Source organism: Neopsephotus bourkii, unplaced genomic scaffold (assembly GCF_033783945.1).
Source record: "Neopsephotus bourkii isolate Nb327-2 ecotype Australia unplaced genomic scaffold, CSIRO-AGI_Nbou_v1 NB_1328, whole genome shotgun sequence".
NCBI lineage: Eukaryota > Metazoa > Chordata > Aves > Psittaciformes > Psittacidae > Neopsephotus > Neopsephotus bourkii.
This window is the reverse complement of record NW_026901808.1, coordinates 932865-956251: the sequence shown is the minus strand read 5'-3', so window position 1 is coordinate 956251 and position 23387 is coordinate 932865. Positions and strand designations below refer to the sequence as shown.

The 23387-nt window shown below is 43.4% G+C and overlaps 1 protein-coding gene across 2 annotated transcripts in view; it reads left to right on the top strand.

Annotated features, from left to right (window-relative positions):
• Positions 1–1093: 1093 nt before the first annotated feature.
• The window catches only part of SLC2A13 (solute carrier family 2 member 13), a 156004-nt gene continuing 133710 nt past the window's right edge, over positions 1094–23387 (top strand). The window contains exon 1 of one of the 2 annotated variants that reach the window (XM_061366238.1): positions 1094–1879. In XM_061366238.1, coding sequence (XP_061222222.1) covers positions 1327–1879 — 553 coding nt within the window. In that variant the 5' untranslated portion in view covers positions 1094–1326. The remainder of the gene's footprint in view (positions 1880–23387) is intronic. The other variant, XM_061366237.1, reaches the window with a different exon arrangement.

Genomic DNA, 23387 nt, shown 5'->3' with positions numbered 1-23387 from the left:
TAAATGTTAATCTGTGTTTAATTTACACTTAGTCCAGGCTTCTCACATACTCAAACATGGAGGCTGACCATAAATATTGTACTTATAAATGGACTGCTACATCTGTAACTAACTGCATTAACTCCACAGACAACTGTTATTACCATTCATTTGGGTAACTACTGCTCACTCTTTCCTTTGGCACTATCCGGACACTGGCGCTGCACAGCTTTCTCTGAGGCAGCCGCTGTGTGCAGCTGGCCACGTTGGACTTCACTCCCTCTTCTGATGTTTAAACTCATGTGGCTGTGGCTAGTCCCGCTCGCAGGGGTGTAGGCTGGGATAACTGAATTACCGCAATTCTCCATCTACCGGCTGGCTTCATTACAGGGATCTTTACAGAAGACGGTCAATCCAGGAGGAAAGTTTTGTTTACTTCGGGGTGTGCGTTATACATACAGTGAAGCACAAGTGGTAACATCTGACGTGACTCCTTTTCCCACCGCGTCCCGAGGGTGCCGGGCTGGCTTTCAGGAACGCGGCCCCAGGAACCGCCGCTCCTGGTGGCAGAACCCCCGGGCCCTATCTCTGTCCTCATCCTGGTGGAAGTCCCGGCTGGAAGATGGAATTATCACACCGCTAGGCTTTACTTTAAGCACACACACGACAGCAAGCTCAAACTTCCCTTCCATAGGTAGCAAACCCCCTCTGAACTGGTGGCGGGGCTGTCCCGCAGGAGCACACCCCGCCCCAGTGGCAACTCCGCGGCGGGCTGGAGGAGCTGCATCCAGGCTTGCGGGGCGGCTCTTCCTTTCTTCCTTCCTTTCTTCCTTTCTTTCTTCCTTTCTTCCTTTCTTTCTTCCTTTCTTTCTTCCTTTCTTCCTTTCTTCCTTTCTTCCTCCCTCCTCCTGCTCCTCCTCCGGCCGGCGGCTCCAGGCCCATCAGTTGCCAGCACCGCCGAGGATGAGCGGGCGGGGCTGGCGGCATCGCGGTGCTCAGTACGCAGGCGCCGGGAGCTCCGCTTGCGCAGTCCTGCGCGCCACGGAGGAGCGGGGAGGGGGCGGCCGGGCCCGCCTCCTGGTGCCCGTCGCTGTCCCCGCCCGCCTCCGCCTCCAGCTCCGCCCGGGCGCTGGGAGCGGCAGTCGCGGCGGGTAACTTCCCCTCGGGTCCGTCCGGCCGCCGGCACTATGCGACCCGGCTGAGAGCGGCCCGACACGGGCGGGCGGGGCGAGGGCGGGCGGCGCCAGAAGCAAGTAACAGCAGCAGCAGCCCCGCCGCTGTAGGCAGAGCCGCCCGGCAGCCGCCCGCCGCAGCCCCCTGCGCTCCCCCGGCCGGGGCAGGAGTCCCATGTCCCGCAAAGCCAGTGACAATGTGGAGTACACGCTGCGGAGCCTGAGCAACCTGATGGGCGAGAAGCGGCGGCGGCAGGCGGACGGGTCCGCCGGCTCGAGCGTGGCGGCGGCGGCGGGCGAGCGGAGCCTTATCGCCGCCGAGTCGTGCTCCAGCCTCAACAGCGCGGCGTCGGGCGGAGACCTGGAGCGGGCGGCGCGGCGGCAGTTCCAGCAGGACGAGACCCCCGGCTTCGTCTACGTGGTGTCGGTCTTCTCCGCCCTGGGGGGCTTCCTCTTCGGCTACGACACCGGTGTGGTGTCGGGGGCCCTGCTCCTCCTGAAGAGGGAGCTCAACCTGGACGCGCTCTGGCAGGAGCTGCTCGTCTCCAGCACGGTGGGCGCCGCCGCCCTGTCCGCCCTGGCCGGCGGCGTCCTGAACGGGCTGTGCGGTCGGCGGCCCTGCATCCTGCTGGCCAGCGGCCTCTTCATAGCGGGGGCCGGCGTGCTGGCGGCCGCCCGCGACAAGGAGACCCTTCTGGGGGGACGCGTGGTGGTGGGGCTGGGCATCGGTGAGTGCACCCGCCGCGCTCCCCGGGCTGCGCCTGCTGCAGCCCGGTGCCGAGGCACAGACCCCGACGGGTTTAACTGAACCTAAAACCCGCCGGTCCCTGCGCGCCCACAGCCCGTTTATGTAAGGCAGCCCCCATTGCCTTACAAGTAAGGGGCTGCGGCGGCGTGCGGGAAGGGAGAGTGTGAGTGGTGTGTGTGTGTGCGCTTGTCCTCCTTCGGCTCTGCTTACAGGTGGTGTAGCTCGGGCCCGTTAGAGGAGAGTTGCCTGGTTTCACTACGAGGAGGTCTCGTATCCGTTCTGCAAATTCATCTGTAGGGTGGTCTGTCGGTGTCAGCAGTTCATAGTGAGCTGTGCATTGGGGGGTTCTGCGAAGTCAGGAAAGAGAAAATCACCCGTCTCTTTGAACTGTAAAAACCTCTCTTCTGGTTCCCTGTACATCTTTTGCTTTCCGTTGGGCACTAGAGGAATGCTTCTGAGACAAAACGAGGTAGCAGTCTCTGGTTAAATGAGATGACACCTGCTTTGGATTGCATTGATAGCATCCCACAGAACTGAACGCAAGTCGTTACACTTAAGCTGTCTTTCTACATGTTTTGCATAACTTGCAAGCAGTACGTTCTGGTAAAACTTTATAGTTGTCCCAAAGAAGTTGAAGTGATGGGGAGTGTTTGCTCTCACCTTTGAGACTAGTTTTGGTGCCGGCTAAATCCTAAATATACCCTGAATTTTGGTTGCTCTTCAGCTGCCATCCTGTCAGGCAGTGATTTGAATTACACTCAGCAGCCGAGATACGCTGTGTGAGGTTATTCAGATCCCACCCCCCCCAAAAAAAAAAAAGTAAATCTTCCTTATTGTGATCTTGCAGCCCTTCCTATCAAAGCATGAGAACAAATTGAGAATTAGACTTGTTCTAGAGAGAATTAGACCTGTACATAGCAAAGTTCTTCTTAGTATTGAATAATCCTTTGAATTCTCTGGCTTGCTACAGCACGCTTACTGTGATGCACTTTGTGGTCTTATTGAGGAAGAAAAGTTAGTGATGCATAACAAGGGCTGTCAGAAATAAAACTGACTCCGTCCTTGGAAGGGCTCGTGCTGGTTTCCCTGTGCAGTAAAAGACATCTTCAGGTTGCAGTTTTTCTACCCCGAGTTGGGAGTGTGCTTTTTTAATTTTTTAAATGCTGCCTCTCTGCATTTATGTTTATCAGTAATTGAGACTGCAGAATGTTGGTAACATTTGTTACAATGTTCAGGGGACAAGAAAACTACATTTGTCTATGAGGTAGCAGAACAGGTATTTTGATGGCCATACGTAACACATGTGTTTAGTCTTAGATACTAGAAATATCAAATTTGTGGTATTCTTGTGTTTTAAAAGCTTCTCATGTTCTTTGGTGACTGTAACTGGTTACACTGACAACTTCTGGGGGAAGAGAAAGGAAAAGGTGGATGGTTTGCTTGATTCGTATGTGTGTCTTGTAGAGATACATAGGCATAAGACAGTAAGGCATCAGACAATCTTGGGATTGTCTTATAAATGTGCAAATAAATGGCATTGGTGGTGTTGGAGGGAGTCGAGACTCGATGTTTAATATAACAAACATATAGACCACAGAAATGGAAATTGGGAGCTAGGGTTTCTTCTTCCGTACAGCCTTAGATCTTGTGTGCTGTGGGTCTGTCTTTGGCCTCTTTCCACATTGGGGACAGAGGTGGTGGTTCTGCTGGGGCTCCAGAGAGTGAAGTAAGGACTGAGAAATGCTCTGAGGATTTTGGAGCACAAAGACACTGATTAAAAAAATAGGATATTTTCTCCTTTTTATCAGTGGTTGCTGCTCTTTACCAGAAACAAAGCATTAATTTAAGTTGCTGTCACTGAAGCATCACAAGAGACTCCAAGAAGCGTGGAGTCCAATCCTAACAAGGTTCATTTTACAAAAGAAAAAATGTGGTTCAAACCTGTTCACATACAGCTAACTGCAACAGTCTCCACATTGAATCCCCCACCAGAGGGAGCCTGCATAATTTAATGAAAGCATTAGGAACTGGTGGAACTTTTAACCAGTTTCTTCCTTTTCTTGTCTTGGAGCCCTCTGACTGTCATTTTACAGGCCACAGTGGGCAAGAACCTCTTACTGTTGGTGTAAGGAGGTCGCTCAGTAATGTGACAATTCAGAGACAGCGTCAACTGCCGCAATGGTGTGATGCTTTCCTGTCTGCAAACTGCTAAAAATTGCTTAGCTGTGTCTAATTTTATACATTTTTGAGGTCTCTTTCTGTAGCTCTTTGCCAATTGCACATCAAGAGATCTACTCCAGAAATATGTGTTTGCTTGCGTTTAATAAAGTAATTACTGTGTTACAAGCAGTTTTGTGGTGCTGTAAAAGTAGATGAGATGCAGTGATGGTTACCTATGGGACTTTGATCTGCCTTTGCTGGTACAGGGTGGATTTGTGCTAACAGTGTCCATGTGAGAAACCAGCCATCTTTCTCATGAATGTGATTTATAAAGGGCTACAGTTAAACTCTCAAGGATGAAAAGCGCAGGGTATTTGCTGAAATGAGGAACATCTCTCACTTGTCTGTCTTGTCTATTTCTCACCATACAGCTGTTTTGAGATAGAAAACTTTTCTCCCCAGCAATTACAGGAGATATTTCTGGAAAATAAAGACATTCTCTCAAGGACAAGCCAAAGTCCTCTTTTATTGCAAATGTAGAATATAGTTTTTTATGGTTGGAACCAGTTACGCTCTCCTCCCTAGTGTAAATACAAAATATAGGGAATGCAGTAAAAAAAAAAAAAAAAGCCACATTCAGCATGAGCTTAGGATATGCTGAGACCTTTTCAGGTCTGAATTTCTAAATACTCAGTTTGTGACAGCATCAGGCAAAATGGCTTAAGGAAAGGTTATGGCCATCATTCCTTCTTCCACACCCACCCCTTCCCAAGCATCTCTGGTGTCCTTGACTCTTTAGGAATTTGACTGAACCTCATGTCAGGAATGCAACATTGGGACAGATATTCATCACAGCAAATGTGGGTAAAATTCAGACATGTAGGGAATTGGATCACGTCTTCAGTCGTGTGTTACAATGAGCTTAGCTAGGAAAAATGTCATTGGTACAAAGCATATATGGACCTTTTGCTTCTGATAATGCTGAAGGCCTTACCCTGTTGCTGACGGGTGACCAACCACACTTGGTACGGGATTGAGTGCCAACATAGTTTTGCCCTGTGTTGGCTGCAGTAGTTCACATGCTTGGTAGGAAAGCCACTTCTTCACTTGGCTCATCTTTGACCTGTCCTACCAAAGCCTGAGGACAAGCTGGAATTGAGACAGCAAAGATAAGAACTAATTCTACTGAATTAGTAGAGAGAAGAGAGATGGAGAGAAGCACTGGAACTAAACATTAAGAAGGAATTATAATAAATACCTATGTCGGCAAAGTCACTTCTTTCTTAGACTGTGATCAGTCCAGTGTCCTAATTTTGCAGTCAGTTGTCTGAACCCATCAGCCAGATGGGTTTCAGCAGTTTGCCAGTCTGCAATGGGAGCAATTTATCCTTCTGTCATCTGAGGATGCTGAAGGTTTTCAGGATGTACGTGGTTGTTGACATGGTGTTTCAGGTAGTGTGCTGTTCAGATCACTTTTTTCGAGAACACTGGTGTACCAGCTGTGGAAAGAAAGCTGTCTGAGCTACACAGTGTTCAGGAAGCGACAGGATTAAGCTTGCTTGTGCAAAGTTGATCTCTATCTTAATGTACAGTCATTAGCTGGATGATTAGATTCCCCTGCCTTGTTCAGCATGCAGAATAGATGGTGCTCAATTAATGATCAGCTCTTCAGTGTTTTGTTTTCTTACTCAACGTGCGGCTTAGGCGTTGCACACACTACCCAAGCTCTGGTGAAACCAGTTCTTGGACTGTGTGTGCATGCACTCATTTGCAAGGTCTGCAATGAGATGGACCTAACTGGCTGGTTAAGTGTCTTGTCTTCTCTCTGACCCCCGTCTTTGCTAGTGCATGATGTATCTTCACAGTGTGAGCTTTGTACTCAAAATATCTGTAGTGTTTTTATTTTGAAGGCTGTATTTGGATGTGACATATGTAGTGTTCCTGGTAGCATCTTTCTACTGTGTATGTAGGTCATTTTCTGAGAGGAAACAAGACTCTGCACAGAATTAGGCAGGAGTAAAAAGTGCTGGCATATTGTACAGGGCTCCCCTGGTGGGACTGGCTTCTACTGACAGTAAAGTTCAGTAACAAATAACAAAAATAACCAAGTTTAACCAGAGGATTTGCATCACATAATACCAGCTCTGTATTACCTTTACAGTGGTTAAGTAAAGGTGCCCCATATCAGCTGAACTACCATGTATGCTGTGAAAATAGTGAGGGATACCTGGTATGACCTGTTGGCTGTTAAAGATGAGGCTATCTGTGCTGTTTGGAGTTTTTATTATTATTTTATTTTAGTGTACTGCTGAGCTTTTTCAGGTGCTGTGTATTTTTATCTTGGAAGAAATTACAGATTAGTCTCCCCCACCTCCCACCCCTCCCTTGGGAAGCTCGAAAGCTTCAGTCTGTATAAGGTTTTATAAGTGACTGTCTACCAGATTTTTTTAAAGGCGTTTATACCTCAGTACGTTTTGGAGTGGGAATTCACCCTCAGCCCCCAAATATGCTGTGCTGCTTCTGGCAGATGCTTGTAATTTTCAATCCAGGAATTCATAACAAATTCTAAAATAAGTTGTAGAGTTCTTGTTCTAGATGAGTGTGTAGTCATTTTACTTCTTTAGCCAAACTATTGTTCTGTGGATGATCACAGAATGGTTTGGATTGGAAGGGACCTTGGAGACCATCCAGTTCCAACCCTGTGCCACGGGCAGGGACACTTTCCACTAGATCAGGTTGCTCCAAGCCCTGTCTAACCTGGCCTTGAACAGTGCCAGGGATGGGGCAGCCACAGCTTCTCCAGACACTCTCTGCCAGCACCTCCGCACCCTCACAGAGAACTTCTTCCTAATACCTAATCTCAATTTACCCTCTGTCAGTTTAAAGCCATTCAAGACCCTTGTCCTGTCACTCCATGCCCTTGTAAAAAGTCCCTCTCCTGATTTCTTGTCAGCCCCTTTAGGCGCTGAAAGGCTGCTCTAAGGTTTCCCCTGAGCCTTCTCTTCTCCAGGCTGGACAACCTCAACTCCCTCAGCCTGTCTTCATAGCAGAGGTGCTCCACTTCTCAGATCATCTTTGTGGCCCGCCTCTGGACTTGCTCTGACAGTTCCATGTCCTTCTTATTTTGGATGCAGTACTCTGGGTGGGGTCTCACCAGAGCAGAGTAGATGGGGAGGATCACCTCTCTTGACCTGCTGCCCATGCTCTTTTTGAGGCAGCCTGAGACATGGTTGGCTTTCTGGGCTGCTGGGTCATGTTGAGCTTCTCATCAACCAACACCTCCAAGTCTTTCTGCTCTGAGCTACCCAAAATCCATTCTCTGCCCAACCTATATTTGTGCTTGGCCCTGACCCGTATATAGGAACTTGCACTTAGCCTCGTTGAATTTACTGAGCCCACCCCTCAAGCATGTCAAGGTCCCTCTGGATGGCATTCCTGCCCTACAGCATGTCGACCACACCACACAGCTTGGTGTCATCGGCAAACTTTCTGAGGGTGCACTGAGTTGGCAACTCCATGTTGCCAACAAAGGTGTTGAGCAGTGCTGGTCTCAGTACTGACTCTGAGGAACACCACTCATCACTGGACATAGAGCTGTTGACCACAACTCTTTGAGTGTGACCATCCAGCCAGTTCCTTATCCACTGAACAGTCCATCCATCAAATCCAGGCCTCTCAGTTTGGAGACAAGGATGTTGTGTGAGACAGCATTAAATGCTTTGCACAAGTCCAAGTAGATAATGCCAGCTGTTCTTGCTGTATCCACCAATGCTGTAGCCTGATTGTAGAAGGCCACCAAGTTGGTCAGGCATGATCTTTCCTTAGTGAAGCCATGTTGGCTGTCACCAGTCACCTGCTTGTTTTCTGTGTGCCATAGCCTAGTTTCCAGGATGATCTGCTCCATGCTCTTGCCAGGCACTGAGGTGGTACTGACTGGCCTATAGTTCCTGAGATCTTCCTTTCTTCCCTTTTTAAAAAAGAGTGTTATGTTTTCCCTTTTCCAGTCAGTGGGAACTTTTCTAGGCTGCCATGACTTCTCAAACATAGTAGCTTAGCCAGCTTGATGCAAACTCTTCTCAAATGTATTAATGCTCGTGATATTTGAAGATACGAAAGTTTAAAAAACACTCGTTCCTGTTCTTTGCATTTCTGATACTCTGATTTGTTGGAAGCTTGAGACATGGTTTTATTAGTGATTTATTGAAAGCAAGTGCCTGTTCTGAAGGTGATTTTTTCATGGGTGGTTTCTCATTTTGTTTATATACCCTGCCACTGAAGCTGGGTTTCTTCGCTCAGGGTGTACGTCCCTTCTTCCTTCAAGTCCCTTACAGATGTGCTGTCTGCATGTGTGAATCATTATGCTGTGACCTCAGAGCCCCCAACACGTGCAGCTGGCTGTGGATAAGCCATGGGATGTTTTCGGGCATGGTGTTAACAAATGTGTTCCCACCTCACCCTTCTTCTCTTTTTTGGCTAAATAGCAAGGGTGCTTGCCTCTTCTGCAATTGGGGACAGTGTTCCTTCTCACGTTCCTTACATTCGAGCATCAAGTCCTTGTTTGAAGTCCCATGCGTTCCCTAGGGATTACTCCTGAGCTGACTCTCCTGGGAGTTCAGCTATCTGTGCCTGTGGATGTTGTGTTAGTGGGCACTGAAGCAGCCATGTGTATTAAAAGAACAAAAAGTTCACGTTTATTGATATAGGCAACTTTTTACCTTGGACTTGTCTTTATCTCTCAGGGGTGTTCTCCCTGTCCCTTAGAGATAGGTCTTCCAGTTGTGTATATTCAGGAGCTGTCATCCCAGCTTCTCTGCGTGAACTTCTCCCTGTTTTTTCCAGTGTAATTCAGCAAGGGAGCAGCTGTCTGGAGGTTTGTCCTCTGTGGCTGATCTGAAAGGCTTCTTGGTTCTCATTAGAGCACATTTTCCAGAAGCACCTGGCACTGACCTTAAGGCAGGTACTTTGCTCGGGAGCATTTTACATCTACTTGTGCTCCTGAGTGATGAGGCAATTTTAAGGCAAAAAATGCCTCTCAGGCAGTATGGAAAACCCTGGTGATAGCTGATACTTTTAGGACATGGACTGACAGGCACACAGTGAGACTGAAGCGAGAAGTGGGGTTTCCCTAGGAAGCAATTGCTTCAGGCTTCACATCTAGAACTTTCTGGTCTCTTTTCAACACCATGTATTTGGGAATGTCTGAGTTTTCACAGGGCTCGTGCCAACTGGTAGCATTGAGGAACTTTCTAATCTAATCAACAGCCAGCCAAGCACATGCAGCTGCACGCTCGGTTATCTCTGAGGCAGTAATGAAGTGATTGTTCAACTCCAGATGATAGACATGAAACCAGAAGATGCCTGAACTGATGGAGGACCTGCTGTATAAACAAAAACATGTATCCAAAATTAGAGTCACCTGGCATTGCTCGTATTTTCATTGTCTAGACAGATTTAAATAGCTTTGGAAATCTATACTGTAAGTGGAAGCCTTAAGGCAAGAGTTTTGCAGCCTTTTCTGAGAAGGGAGTTTCTGCAGGCTAACCTTTTCTGTCTTGAACAGAAGCAAGGATAACAGCCCTTCTGTTTCCCTTTTCCTTTGGTCAGGAGCCTCATGTGCATGGTTTTGACCACTGCTGCTTCTCTTGCAAGCTTTTCAGGGAAGCGGATCCAATAATTGTGGTTTTAAAGTGCCTATGGACATAATCACATTAGCAAAAGAAGATTATTTTCCAGGAGCTGAAAGGAAGTATTAAGGATGTCTTTGTGTTTAGCCACAGCTCTTCTACTTTCCTGTTATAGTCTGGAAACCGAGGGAATGTGTTCCAAGCTGGAAAAGAGCTTCCGTGGTATTACACATGTTGTATTGCCCATGCTGTGGGGCATGTGGTCACCTAAGTTGGGAATGCATTCTGGTGAGTGCTGCTCTGACAGAAACGTTACTGTAGTGATCACTGGCATGTACTTATGGAAGAAGTCTTTAATTTCTGGTTGCTCATAAGAAATTCTCTCCTGTTCCTTCTCTCAAGCACTTGTTCTATGCAGAAGGGCACAGTAACCCTACAAAGCCTTGAACCATCTGCCTTGCTTAAGTAACTTCTGGTAGTTTCGCAGGTGTGTCTTTATAGTTTCAGTACTCCTGGTCTTGGTTCACCAGATAAGAACTTTGAATTTAGGCCCACTTGAAAGCACCAACGATTAAAATTTTAAATCCACCTTGAACTGATTTTGCCCGTTATGAATAAGTGGATGTGGGATTTGGGGATTGTTTTTGTTTGGTTGGTGTTTTTTTCTTTTTTGTGTGTGTTCGTTTTGGGTTTATCCAACCTGTTGGTTGTTTCTGTCTGACTGTCATCTTTTCTTCATGCTGACAGTCATAAAAACATTAAGGTGACCTGAAGTGTCATTAAATGACTTCATGTTGTTATGGTTGATGCATTACTATCAGAGCAGTAACATAATTTCATAAGCAATCAAGCACATTTATTGTAATGAAACTGAAAAAAGCAAGCTAGGTGTTGGTACTTGAAAATGATGGCAATAATCTTGATTGCTGTCCTGCTCTGAGCTGTGTTCTGCAGTTCAGCCATGTCCTTCTGTGACATCTGTCCCACTTCCAAGGGCAAGAGAGGAGTGGAGCTACAGGTATTCCTCCTTTGCCCTAGTGCAGAACCAGAGCAAAGCTGCTGTGCCCAGAGGAGTGGGAAGGAAGGAGTACCGGTGTCCCCATATTCCTATGCCCTGCAGTTCAGTTCAGCCTCCAGTGCTGGTGGAAACAGGGAGCTCCTATTCCCATCCCTTTGTTTTACCTCCCTTCAATTACCATTGACTCTTGGCCAATGCATGAAATAGTACTACAGGACTTGGCAGGTATCTGTGATTGTGTGGGGTTTTAAACCAATATTATGAAAGATTCAAACAGTATGGCCCATTACTTTTTTATGTCTCTAATCCTGGAGGAACTGGCAGTATTTAACCTGGAGAAAACATAGTTGTTGATTTACTGTCTCTTCAGCTGCACATTCAGCAATGGGAAGGCAGTCAGGATACAGTAATTTCTTTAGGGAAGAGCTCGATGATCTTGAAGAAACTATCTTACAAGCATGTTGCAGTTTTCTTTTGTGCTGCTAAACTGGCATTTGTAGCATGGGCTTCACATTCTGCCATTCGGCAGCAAAAATCACAAGGGAGTTGTGGAAGAAAAAGAAAAGCTAGTACCTTAAAGGTGAAAGAGAAAGCTGGAGCAAAAGCTGTATATTGAAGCTGACAAATATACTTAATAAATTACTTATTCCCAAGCTTTTTAGGGGAAAAATGGTAGATAACCAAACATATTGCTGAAAGCTGTGGTAATGAGGCTGGGGCAACTTCAGAAATCTGGAAAGATAACTGAAGTGCAGAGCCAACGTGAGGTGTTGGAGCAGGGAATGTTTGAACATTTGCCCACATTGTAAGTTCTGTTTCATCTGTGAGGTTAAGGAGATTAAAATCAAAGGGACTTGTCACTAAGTACTTGCTATTTTGATTTGGTTAGTTAATTTTTTTAGGGTTGTTGGTTGGAGCTATGGTGGATCCTGGGGCGAGTCTAACATCTGAGAAAGACAGTGTGGTAATAGACAAGCTAGAGCATGGTAAGCATGGAGGAAGTACTGGTTAAGGCCAAAGCTGTGCGTACATTAAGCATGCACTTCAGTGAAAGTTTGTATATAAGTGACCTTTTTTGTTTGTTCACATGTCCTTGATTATCAGGCTGTTGAGGTCAGTACTAGCTATGTCAGCACAGGAATGGGAAACCTGCCTGAGGGGGAAAAGGTAAGTCTAGTTTTATTCATGGAGTTCAGCTAAGCCTTCTGCCTCATACTCCCTGTTCCTGCATTAATCACAGGCACTGCTGACCTCACAGTCCAACTCGCATTGGAACAGCTTGTGCAGATGGAAAGCCAGAGCTACCCGGACAACTTCAGGATCCTTCAGTAAGAGTGGAAAAGATCAAGTGTTGCACATAGGCGTTCAAGGTGTTTTAGCCCTGGAATTCAATCACTGTGGTAATATTTTGAGCTGAATACCAGGATCTGGGTTTGTGTTGTATGTAGTTCTTGGGTAGGAGGAGAAACAGGCACTGAATGTAGATCCTTTCTCTTGTGATGATTGACTGGCATGTTCCTGGAAAAAAATCATTGGTGCATATAGCAGAAATCTGGGCACATACTGAGTAGAGCATTACACAAATAACATCAACTTCCCTTTTAGTGAGTGGGAACATATTTTACTAAATTCTTTGAAAATTTGGACAAGAAGGTACTGTTTATCTTAAAATCTAACCCTGGGACAGGACACATAGTTGCTTACTCCTGTATGCTCTACTTCTGTACATCTTACTGTTGCGCAGGTTAAGGGCTTCCCTCCTCTCCTGACCCTCGTCTGCAGTTTTACTAGCTAGGGTAAACAAAATATTATCATGTTCAACACTGTATGTGCTTCTGAAAAAGCTGTAGTTTCAAGGCATAATTTTTAGGTCAAGATCTCTTGTTTTGCCTTTTCCTTTTGTGTCTGCTGATTGTGACTTTAAAGGAAGAAAAAAATGCAGCTTGTGTTTTGTCTTTGATTCTGCCTGTTCTCACCTATTTCTGAGTCTTCCTTCCCCGGAGTCAAAAGCTGTTGTAACACTCTGCAGGACCTCTCACTGATTCAAAATTAATTGTTTTGCCTGACACCCAAGTACTATCTGGGCAATTAATCATTATCCTCTTAGATGTGGAGTGCTCCCTTGCATGGAAAGGAAGAGTGCTCTGAGCTTATGAACACAGCAGTGCAGAGAAGGTTTTTCTACATAGCTTGAGAGCAGGCCTGTCTCTTCTGTAATACCAATTGTATCTTCAGCAAGATCTCAGCCACCTTTTAGAATAGTTACGTTTATTCTGTTCAGAAGTTAATTCTCAGTAACTGACCCTGTAATGGTGAAACTCCCAAGGGACTGTGTGCCTGTTTTCTGGTTTTCCTCACCTAGAATTTTAACACAGTTCTGTCTGGCCTAATAGAGCCTGCTGATGGTCATACACAGTTATCTTTCATCCAGGAGTATGGATTCGTGTGTGTGGTTGGATGAGGGCAAGCCTGGCCTGCCACTTGGTGTGCTGTCTCAAGATTTTGTATTGATTCTGCTTTTCTTCACAGAGGCTCTTTTCCAGGGTACATGAAGTGAAACTGCATGCTGGCTGTGATAGGGACTTCTTGTGGACTGCTTCATTACAGTCAAACTACACAGGTTCTCAATTTGTCTAGCTGTGATGGCTTCTTACTTCCAAGTTTCCTTTATGAGGGAGCTTAATTTGAACTGGGATATAGGAAGACACACTCTTTACACTGGTGCAAAGAAGGGGGACCTGGAAGTGTGAGTGCTAAAGTAGCACTACTTAAAGCTCAGTAACTCATCTCCTGCCTTTCCTGCCCCATGGTGGTGAGAAGGAAAATCTGATCCAGGCCTCTTAGAGAGTCATGTTGGGAAGTAGGAATCCAGACATCTGGAGAATTCCCTGTGTGTGCATGCAAAGGAAGAATTGAGTATCAAAATAAAATTATATTACTGGATTTTTTAATTAGGGGTTGTTTGTATTTTTGTGGTGAGAAAAAATGTGATTGAAGGTGGCCATGCAAGACAAGACTGTACAACAGTTGCGCAGATTTTCAGGATTAGTGTGTTGGGAATGGATGGGACAGTTGTGCTCTGGAGGACAGGAGGAGGTACGAAAAACTTCTTTGGGGTATGGAGCCATTTGTGCTGCTTTAGGGGTTTTTAAGCAATTGAGAATATATAGTTCTCGGCTCAATTCTTTCTTCTTTGTTAAATTTTTATCAAGTGGAGATGTATGTTTCTTGACTTACATAATATGGACTTGTATGATCTGACACCCACACCAGGTGACTTGTTTTCATCGGTGCTGTGGCAGTGAGCAAGGGGCCTGACTTGGCCCTCTAGCCAGTTTTAAACCAGTGTGATTCCACTGACCTTACAGCAACATTAATTTCTTTACCTCATGATCTTGATAAACTACTGAATAGTACAATATTTAAAGGAGATATGAATCTGGTCATCAGGCAGTTGCAGGTTCATATAAAACTAAGCCTGTAAGGGAGATACGGATGTCATGCTGAGCTACAACTGAAAATACCCCCCTAGGCAGATTTGTTAGAGGGGAAAACTTTTAAGCTGATATTTGAAGACGACACACATTGTATTTTTTCATAAGTGCTTATTTAATCTTCTATGATATTTTGCTTACAGCCACGCTCTGTTTCTTGCTTAAAGCAAATGATTCAGCTAGTTGTAGTAAAACATAAAAATGCCTGTGTGCATACTTCCCAGTGCTGATATGTTCTTAATCTACCTGAATCATCCAGAAGCAATGTATGGCCCCCTTTGTTTAGGTTTCTATTTGTTGTATATTATCAGCACTAAAATACATGTATCCCTAAAGCAGTAATAGGTTGAGAAGTGTTTGGTCTACCGTGTCTCCTTTTCACAGTTGCTCTGTGTGTTCTTTGGTTTGAATTTCTATTTGTCATGCATTATCAGTCACAAAAATACGTATGTCCCTGAAGCAATAATAGACTGAGAACTGTCTGGTCTGATGCACTTCACTTTTACAAGTGCTCTGTGTGTGCTGTACTCTGCAAATTCATCCTGTTACAGGCTCTGTGGCCATTGGGTTTCTAAGTCATGGTACATTTTTCCAATTCAAATACGAATTAGGGTTACCTATCCTAGGAGCTGGAACCCATACAGTTTGCTTGTGTGCTGTAGAAGCAATAGGAGCAAGGGCACTATTGAAAGAGAAGATACTATTTCACCCTGGTACAAAGAGCTAAAGACACGTAGCCTTGAACTCATCTTGCCATAAAATGAAGTTATTTAGTTTTATTTTAGTTTTATAGTCTTAAAACTGAATTACAGCAAGCTTAAATACATGCACCTGGTTGTTTTATTTTGCCATGCAGAAGACTTTCTAACTTTAACTACTGCAATAAATGTCTATAAACTAAAATACAAGAAGTTTCACCTCAACTTGAGGTTGAACTAAATGAAGAACTTTACACTGTAGATGGCAGAGCACTGGGACAGGCTGCACAGGGGTGTTGTGGAGGCTCCCTCTCTGGAGACATTCAAAACCCGCCTGGATGTGTTCCTGTGTAACCTGCTCTAGGTGGCTCTGCCTTGGCGGGGGGTTGCAATAGATGATCTCCAAAGTCCCTTCCAGTCCTACTGATTCTCTGATTCTGTGAATAAGGAAGTGCCTGTTGTACTGTTGAAAGGTCTGACTTGCACATTGTGAGACCCCAAATGTCGGATGCATCTGTCTTTTGCTAAGTAAACATAAGACCAACCTGTAATACTCAGATTTGTCACTTCCTGGCCACTTGACCTTAAAATGACGGTGGTACTTCGTGCCTTCATTTTTCCTTCTGTAAGGTAGGGTTGATGTTTGCTTGCATTTTCAAAAAGCATTCTTGGACTTCTTAAAAACAAAGAGTAATCTGTAAGTCTGTCAGTCATAACCTGTTCAACACTACAGTTTCTGTGAGTGGATTTCATAATCTGGTTTTCAATTTCTTGAATAATTTCCTCTACTCAGATTTCTCTTCTATCCTTCCTCACTGTGTGCTTGGCCTTTAGCTAGGCAGTGCTGTAGGTGCTACTTGTCAGAGAGACCTGGGCTCAAGGGGAGCCTGATGTTCAAACCTTACTGAAATGCTTGTAAATGATTTCTTCAGATGTATCTCAGTGTAGACTTAACTTCCAGAATGTAATCTGACATGTTGTGTCAGTAGCTATGCTTATTCTTCAATTGCTCCCATGAAGCTTTTCTGTACATTACAAGCAGTTGACACAAGAGTCGTTGCTAAATGGCTTTGGTAATTGATACCTAAGATGGAGTTTTCTGATATGGTAAATTGAAACATTGCTCAAAGGGTCTGTATGTCTTAGTAATTAAAAAGTTCTTTAAACCATGAGAGCAATGTAAACTCAGAGTGAGCAGGTGAATGTGGATGTGAACTTAACAGTATTTGAAAGGCAAAGATTATTTTGCAGCTGAAGATAATGAGCAATAGACATTTGTAACCATGTACTGCATTGGAAGCACAGTCTGTGGAAAGTTTTTCTAGCTGTTTATTACTGTGGTAGGTCACAAGTGTTAAGGAAGGGGATTCTGCTATTAAGGGATTTGTCTTTGGTGGCAGGAAGAGTAGCAGTCTGCTAGAATAGAGGCTTCTTCCCAACCTCATCTATATGTAAACCTGTCATTAACATGTGGATTGTTACATTCTCGTGTGGAAAATACTGTGGGCTTATTATTTTCTTAGTGCATACAAGTTTAAATGGTACTAACTGGGCAGGTAGGAGTGGATAGTGAGTAATTCAGAGATGAAGTCACCTACGAGGTGTTTTCTGCTTCATTACTGGTTCCTAGTGCTTTATTAGAAGCTATCACAAATGGTTTCTTTCCTACTCACAGTGACTGTACTAGTGTTCAGTTTAATGATTCTTCTCCAGTGGGTGATTAATTCTGCCTATGGATGCTGCCCTCCTGCAGTATTGTCAATGGTCCCCACCTTTTGTTTTGGGAAATAAGGAAGAGGATGTAGACGTGAGTTGGTTTTAAAATGTAAATAAAAGTAATTATTTTTTGAGTAAAACTATTAAAATTAATTAAATTAATTGAATAATTTAAAAATTACTCAAAAGTAATTTACTTTTGAGTGAAAATTCAATTATATGTAGCTACATTTTACTGTAATTGATGTTTCAATTAGATCTTGCTTTATGAAAACTTACTTAAAAGATTAGGTGGAATGTGACCAGATTATAGGAAAAAAAAGAAAAGATGGGAGACAGTAATTGCTTTGTAGGGTTTCTTTGGAAAGAGTGCTGTAAGGATTAGGAGCTCCCTCCCCGCGCTGGTGTGAGGATCTTCACTTATCCTCAAATATGAGAATTTCTTTATAAATTTACCCTGTGAAAGTAATGATGTAAGTGCAAACTTGTGAAGTTTGTAGTTCAGAGAGGTCCTGGTTTGAGTTGTTTTTTCTTGGTGGTAGCTTGTGCATGAATCTTTTCACTTAGAACTTGAACCTGACCTGAGAATGTCTTGTCACTTCAAAAGAGAATATGGCTTCATTTTTAACTGCAAACCTTTCAGTTTTAAGGCCAGAATCTGTTTCTTTGTGGGGGCAGATAGGAGTTAAATGAAATTAGCAGGAGGTTCTCTGTAGTAACTGTTCCATAAGAGTACAAAAAAACTGGGTGACTTAGAGACTTGGGGACAGAGAACTGAAACAGCATGTTATTTCATTGCCCAGTTAGTCATCTTACAGTGATTTATTCCAACCTGTGCAGTGCAAGTCCCAGGAAAAGCAGATTTTATCTTAACAAGGATGCTTACTGCAGCTTGCATAAGTAGAATGGGACTGTCAGATACACCATTTTAAATGCCAGCTCCTAATTCTTAAAATTTCTTGGTTTCACTATTCTCTTACTGGATAGAGGCAACACAGCAGACTGCTGGATGAAAGAATCAATGCAGTGTTCTGAGTTGCAGAAGGGCATTTTAGATACCCATCTTTATTTCCTTTTAATCTTTAGGTTGTCTGGAGTTACCAGGGTCTTGTACCAATAAATGAGATTTACTGAGGACTTCACAATGTTTGCCCAGCTTTCACTGCATGATGGCCCAGAGCTCTTCCTGAACCCTCCTCTGCTAACATGCCCAGAGAACACAAACAGGGCAGGAAAGAGCTGTTCAGCAAAGGGGCCTCGGGAGCTGTGCTCCTGTGATCTGTGGCTCTCCCATCCATTTGCTCGGAGAACTCTTATTTATAAGGAGATCTGCAAAGTAAACGTTGGACTGAAGCAACCCCGTTAGCAGAACTGTATCTGTTGTCTGGAAGATGGCTGTCCATTACAGTGCATTATAGGACTGCAAGCTTTCAAAAGCTGAAAGCCGTGAGAGCAGCATCCCCTGAGTTTTCCTGGGATCTTCCCTCCTCTACCATTCTCTTCCCTGAGGCTCTGAGTTTTGCAGCCTTGTTTTTAGGAAGCTCTTTGGCAGTCTGCTTACCTGATAAAAATTAGCAGTAGTTTCTTCCCACCTGCATTATCCACCCACTCCTCATTAGCTGAGACTTGCCTCAGCTTTTTGTCCCTTAGATGTTGGTAATGGAGTAGTTATCAGTTCCTTTTTTCCCTTTAACATTTGACAGCTACTGTCTTGGTTTTTTTCCACAAATGCAGCAGCCTCATTTTTCACTTGTAACATCTCATTTTTGTCAGTTTAAGCAACTGCTGGAAGTAAATACACACTGAAATAGATTAAAGTCCCCTTGTATCCCTTGACAGCTTGACTATTACACTGGGAATCTTGCAGTTGCAACTGCTGATCTAGATTATCACAAGTCATTTCAAGGAGTAAACTTACGTGGCCTAAAGAAGTTCAGCACTGGTTTGTCCAGTAGTGTAATTCAAGATCCCTGTCCTGATAGTCAAAACCCTTTCTTAGACTTAAAGGCTTTCCTTGGCAGCTCTTTATCTGGGATTCTCCCATAGGATGTTTTCCTATTGCAGTTAAATTCCACTGGCACCCAGAAGCTATTACTGAAATGGTAGTGGGAAAACTCCAGACCATGGGGAGAAGTGGCATGGAAGCTAGAGATTTAAGCTGAGCTGCTTCTCATAAAACAAAGAAATGTGCAGCACGGGGACTGTAGACTCCAGATGTTGACTTAACCCATGTGCACTGGGAACACCTTTACTCTTCCTAGCATGCCAAACATGCACGCCATGGAAGGAGGTGTCTTGAGGAAGAAGTACTATGCTGATTGCCACCAACACCCCCAGCCTCCAGTACTGCAAATATAGACACCGTTTATTTCCCCCTATGGTCAAAAAATTCTGTTTTATTATCTCAACATGGATCATTTGTGTTTGTAGGCATAATCTTGTTTGTGTATAAAACCTCTAGTATGGAAGGAAACTGAGTAGTCAGTGTGACTCGTATATTTTCATTATAATGATAGTTATAGTTACATTACTGTCATGAATGCTACTTGCATTATAATAATATAATTGAAACTTATTTTTTAACATCAGGCCTTAGGCTGTAAAAGGCTTACAGGGCTCTGGTTTATTTTTTAGAGCAATAGTTATAAAACCATATAACAGATACCTGTCTTCCTACAAATCATACTGTTTTTCACAGAAGTAGGTAACTAAATGTAGGGATTAATATAAAAGTGCAGTTTTCTGCATTGATGCTTGCAATATATTTACCCCTTGCAAGCACAAAATTACTGGGAACATAAACTAGGCATTGAAATGGCTTTCCTGAATAGCGAATGAACACGTTCAATGTTACTCCGTAGTTTTTTTCTAAAATACTAAATTTGCAATGTCTTTGTAGATTAATTTTTTAAATTAATGACAAGCGATAGGAAAACGGATTCTTCTTGTCTTCACCTTAAGCTGCATGTTTGGAGTCAGTTGCTGGACTTTTGGTTAACTCAGTGGAACCTAAAGCAGTTTACAGAAAAGTTAACTGGTTTATCTGTTTTAATAATTGCACTTGTAGACAGAGGCACTGTTAAAACTAAGTTACTTTTTACCTGAAGAGGCCTTTCAGATCTAAGTTGAAGACATGCTTTTAGCTGAGCTATAGGTTAGCTACTAAAGCTTGTTTGTGTTTGTTCCGATGACCACTTCTCTTAGAATTACTGTAAGTTGAAGAATCACTGTAGTAGAACCAGGGAAGAAAAGGTTTATAAACAAAAGTGTGGAGCTGGGAAGGAGTTTGCATTTTATGTGTAGCTCTCAGTCCTCTGAAACTAAAATTTCTCTGCACAGAACATCTTTGCTAATCCATGGAGCATTCAACTGTTGTTCTGGGGGTTTTTATGTGTGTGTGATTGTTTTGTTTTTTCTTACCATGTAAAGGTTGCACAGTGTTCAGAATGCTGGCTTTCTAGTATATATGAATGGTTATGCAGATGAGTCCTGGCTCACTGTAAACACATACTTCCCTTCTGGAAATTGCTGTTTGCTTGGCTGGGTCAGCAGAAAGAGCTAGATGGCTGCTCCTTTGACGCTTAGTTAGTGCTTGTTGAGATCTCGTCCTTTAGCAGAAGTCTGTGTCAACCACCAGATCAGGAGTCTCGAATGGGAGATGGGGTATGAGATACAGATATGCATCCTGTTATGCTACTTTGCTGGAAGGGGAGGAGTCAGTGGCTGGGGCAGCAACTCCTTACCTTTGGCTGTGACTGCCTTGGGACTTGGCCAGGTTTGTCTGCCTGTTTTTCCTGGGTGTAAGTAGCATGTATAGTGCATAGCCTGCATGTGCTAAAGAATGTCAACAGCAAACACTGCTTACATCCATTACTATTTATTTAAACTAAAAGCTTCCCTTTTAAAGTAGATTAAGTAGTGTTTGTCTCACCTGTTTATACAAGCTGTCATAAAGAAAGCTATTATGTTGTATTTATAATTTTCAAGTGAAAGAAAAACTGCTCATTTTCTGAAATGAGAAGTTTTGTGACATGGTAAAAATAAAGGTTGCATTCAGTAGTATAAATCATAGAATTATATCATGGAATCATAGAATGGTTTGGGTTGGAAGGGGCCTTAAAGCTCATCCAGTTCCAACCCCCCTGCCATGGGCAGGGACACTTTCCAGTAGGGCAGGTTGCTCAAAGCCCAGGGATGGGGCAGACAACTTCTCTGGGCAACCTGTTCTGGTGCCTCACCACCCTCATAGTAAAGAATTTCTTCCTAATGTCCAGTCTAAATCTTCCCTCTGTCAGTTTAAAGTCATTCCCCCTTCTCCTATCCCTACATGCAAAATGTCCCTCTTCAGCTTTCCAGTACCCTTTAGGTACCGAAAGGTGGCTCTAAGGTCTCCCCGAAGCCTTCTCTTCTCCAGGCTGAAAAAGCCACTCTCTCAGCGCATCTCCATAGGAGAGATGCTCCATCCCTTAGATAAAAATCTGTGCTGCTTCACTCTCATAATGAAAGACCTTCTGCAGCTTGTAAGTTCACAGAATCTTTGCAGATAGTGCTTGTTCAAAATTAATTCAGAAAGAAAACAAATTAGGATTTCTTACTAGTTGCTTTTAGTAGCTTTTAATCACCTTTAGGGCTGATTGTTAATCTTGCGTTGTTACAATGGTTCAAAGTGCACTTTTTCACAGTTCCTGGTACCTTTCAAGTAGATTTGCTATGCATACCCAACATTGAAATTCAGTAGCAAATTCAGTATTGAAAATAAGTGATATTCCCTCCTCTTCATAGCTCTGCACACATAAACACATACTTTTTGGAGAAAGAGGTTTTTCTATTTCAGCTTTCCAAAAAATGCTCTTCTAGAAATAATTCATCTGCTCCTGTCTGGATCACTTCAGAAAAAGGAGCAAATCCATTTCAGTGTTGAAAGGTGCTAATTGATAGCTGTGTAGGTGACCCAACAAAGGACTTTTAAACTCTTTTGTTTATTGAAAATGTAAGTGTAGGTTAGCAGCCAACTACTTTGCTTATACATTTTAAAGAAATGTGTCACTGATGAGTTAGCTTGATAAGTTACCAGTTCAATTCCTGCATTTTTATGATGCTGTCTGCGAGCTGGATTTCTTTTAGGGATCATCCTAATTAATGTTTTGAAATAACCTGAACCAGGGTAAGTCTTAAAGCTAGACCTGTGGGTAGATTGGAGCAGCTTGAAAGGAATAACTTGTTCTAAACATTCCAGCTTTCTGGAATGGGATTTACAGCCATGAACTACAAGCACAGGTTCCCAGTATGGCTCACTGTGAGATGGAGGTCCCTCAGTAGGATACCCAGAATCTATGGCAGCTGAGTGGGGAGATGTCTGATTGGGTGTTTCACAACCTGCAGTAAAAGGGATATATGCTGGCCATAAAGAAAGGCTAAATATGGGTAACTAATTCTGCTTGCTGGGAAGTGTAAAATGTGACCTGACATCTGTAGTGCTAGACATGCTCTTGTGCTTTGGACAGTAGTGAAGATCTTTGCTTCAAATTTTCTGGAATTCAGCTTGATTATGTTGTGTCTGGTTAATTAAATCCCGTTCTCTCCTGACTTTGCCACTCAAAATAAATTTCCTCTTAACATGTTTTTGGATTACTGTAACCTTGAGTAACCTGAAAATAACTTTGGACAGAAAAAGTGGTTGTTTCAAAAATTCTCCTCACAAAATGAGCTGTTCTATGTATAGTACTAACGTTGAAGCTGAGGTTGAATAGGACCCCACAGTTAAAGTGGTTCTAACAGTTATAAATAGTTACTTTCATCTGACCTTAAAAGCTTCCTCAGTTCTGTTTGCTTTCATGTAGAGTTTTCTTTCAGTTCCTACTGTTTGATAAATTTCCCAGGGAAGAAATGGTTTTGCCTTTTAGCTCTCCTGCTTATGCTTTTGGTGTCCACAGACTGGGACATTTTGTATCCCCCTCTACACTGGGATGTGGTGGAACTGAATGCTTGCAGTTTTCTGGCTGTGGGTAGTATTTTCTATTTGCTGCATTTGTGGTATTAACGATTCATGCAACTTTTTTGTATGTTTTCAAGGTTTTGCTAAACGAAGTTTTCTTTTAATAAACTGAGTAAACTAAGTTATTTTAATAAACTTTCACACTCCAGCTTGTACATGGTAGATTCTTGCCTGTCTTGCCTCTTGTCATGCCTCCTTACTTTTTCCTGTTGCATAACCATCCAGTTTCCAGATTGAAAAGATTCCTTGCCTTGCAGAATTTCAGTGTAGGAAAATAAGTACTGTGATAAATAAGCCCTTCTTGATTACTCAATTTGTTGAATATTCATGTCTCTCTACTATGATGTGTGGTTTCCTTATGCTCCTCTTACAAGATGCTGCCCTGAAGATATCAGAGAAAGGTCTTAGCACTCTCATTACACAGTAATTTTACTCTGTGTAAGCATCTTCATTTTTTCATGAGCTGAGTTTGCATCTGTATCTTTCAGTCAAGGGTGAGTTTGGAAATGCAGTTCACAAAGGCTAATGCTATCTTTCTGAGAGTGTTGGATTTACAGTGTGACAGTAGTGATTGTTTCTAGTAGATGCAATTCTAGTTTCTTTTGTGTGTGTTCCTGATCTTTATTGCTGCACACAACAGTGAAAAACTTTCTTGTGGTCAACAGAGGGAATTATTCATCCAGGCTCATTAAGATAAGATTGTTCTGTAAATTTCAAACAGTGTCATCTAGACAGGAGCTTAATTTTTCTTCAGAGTTTTCTCGTCCTTGGATTCTTTCACAG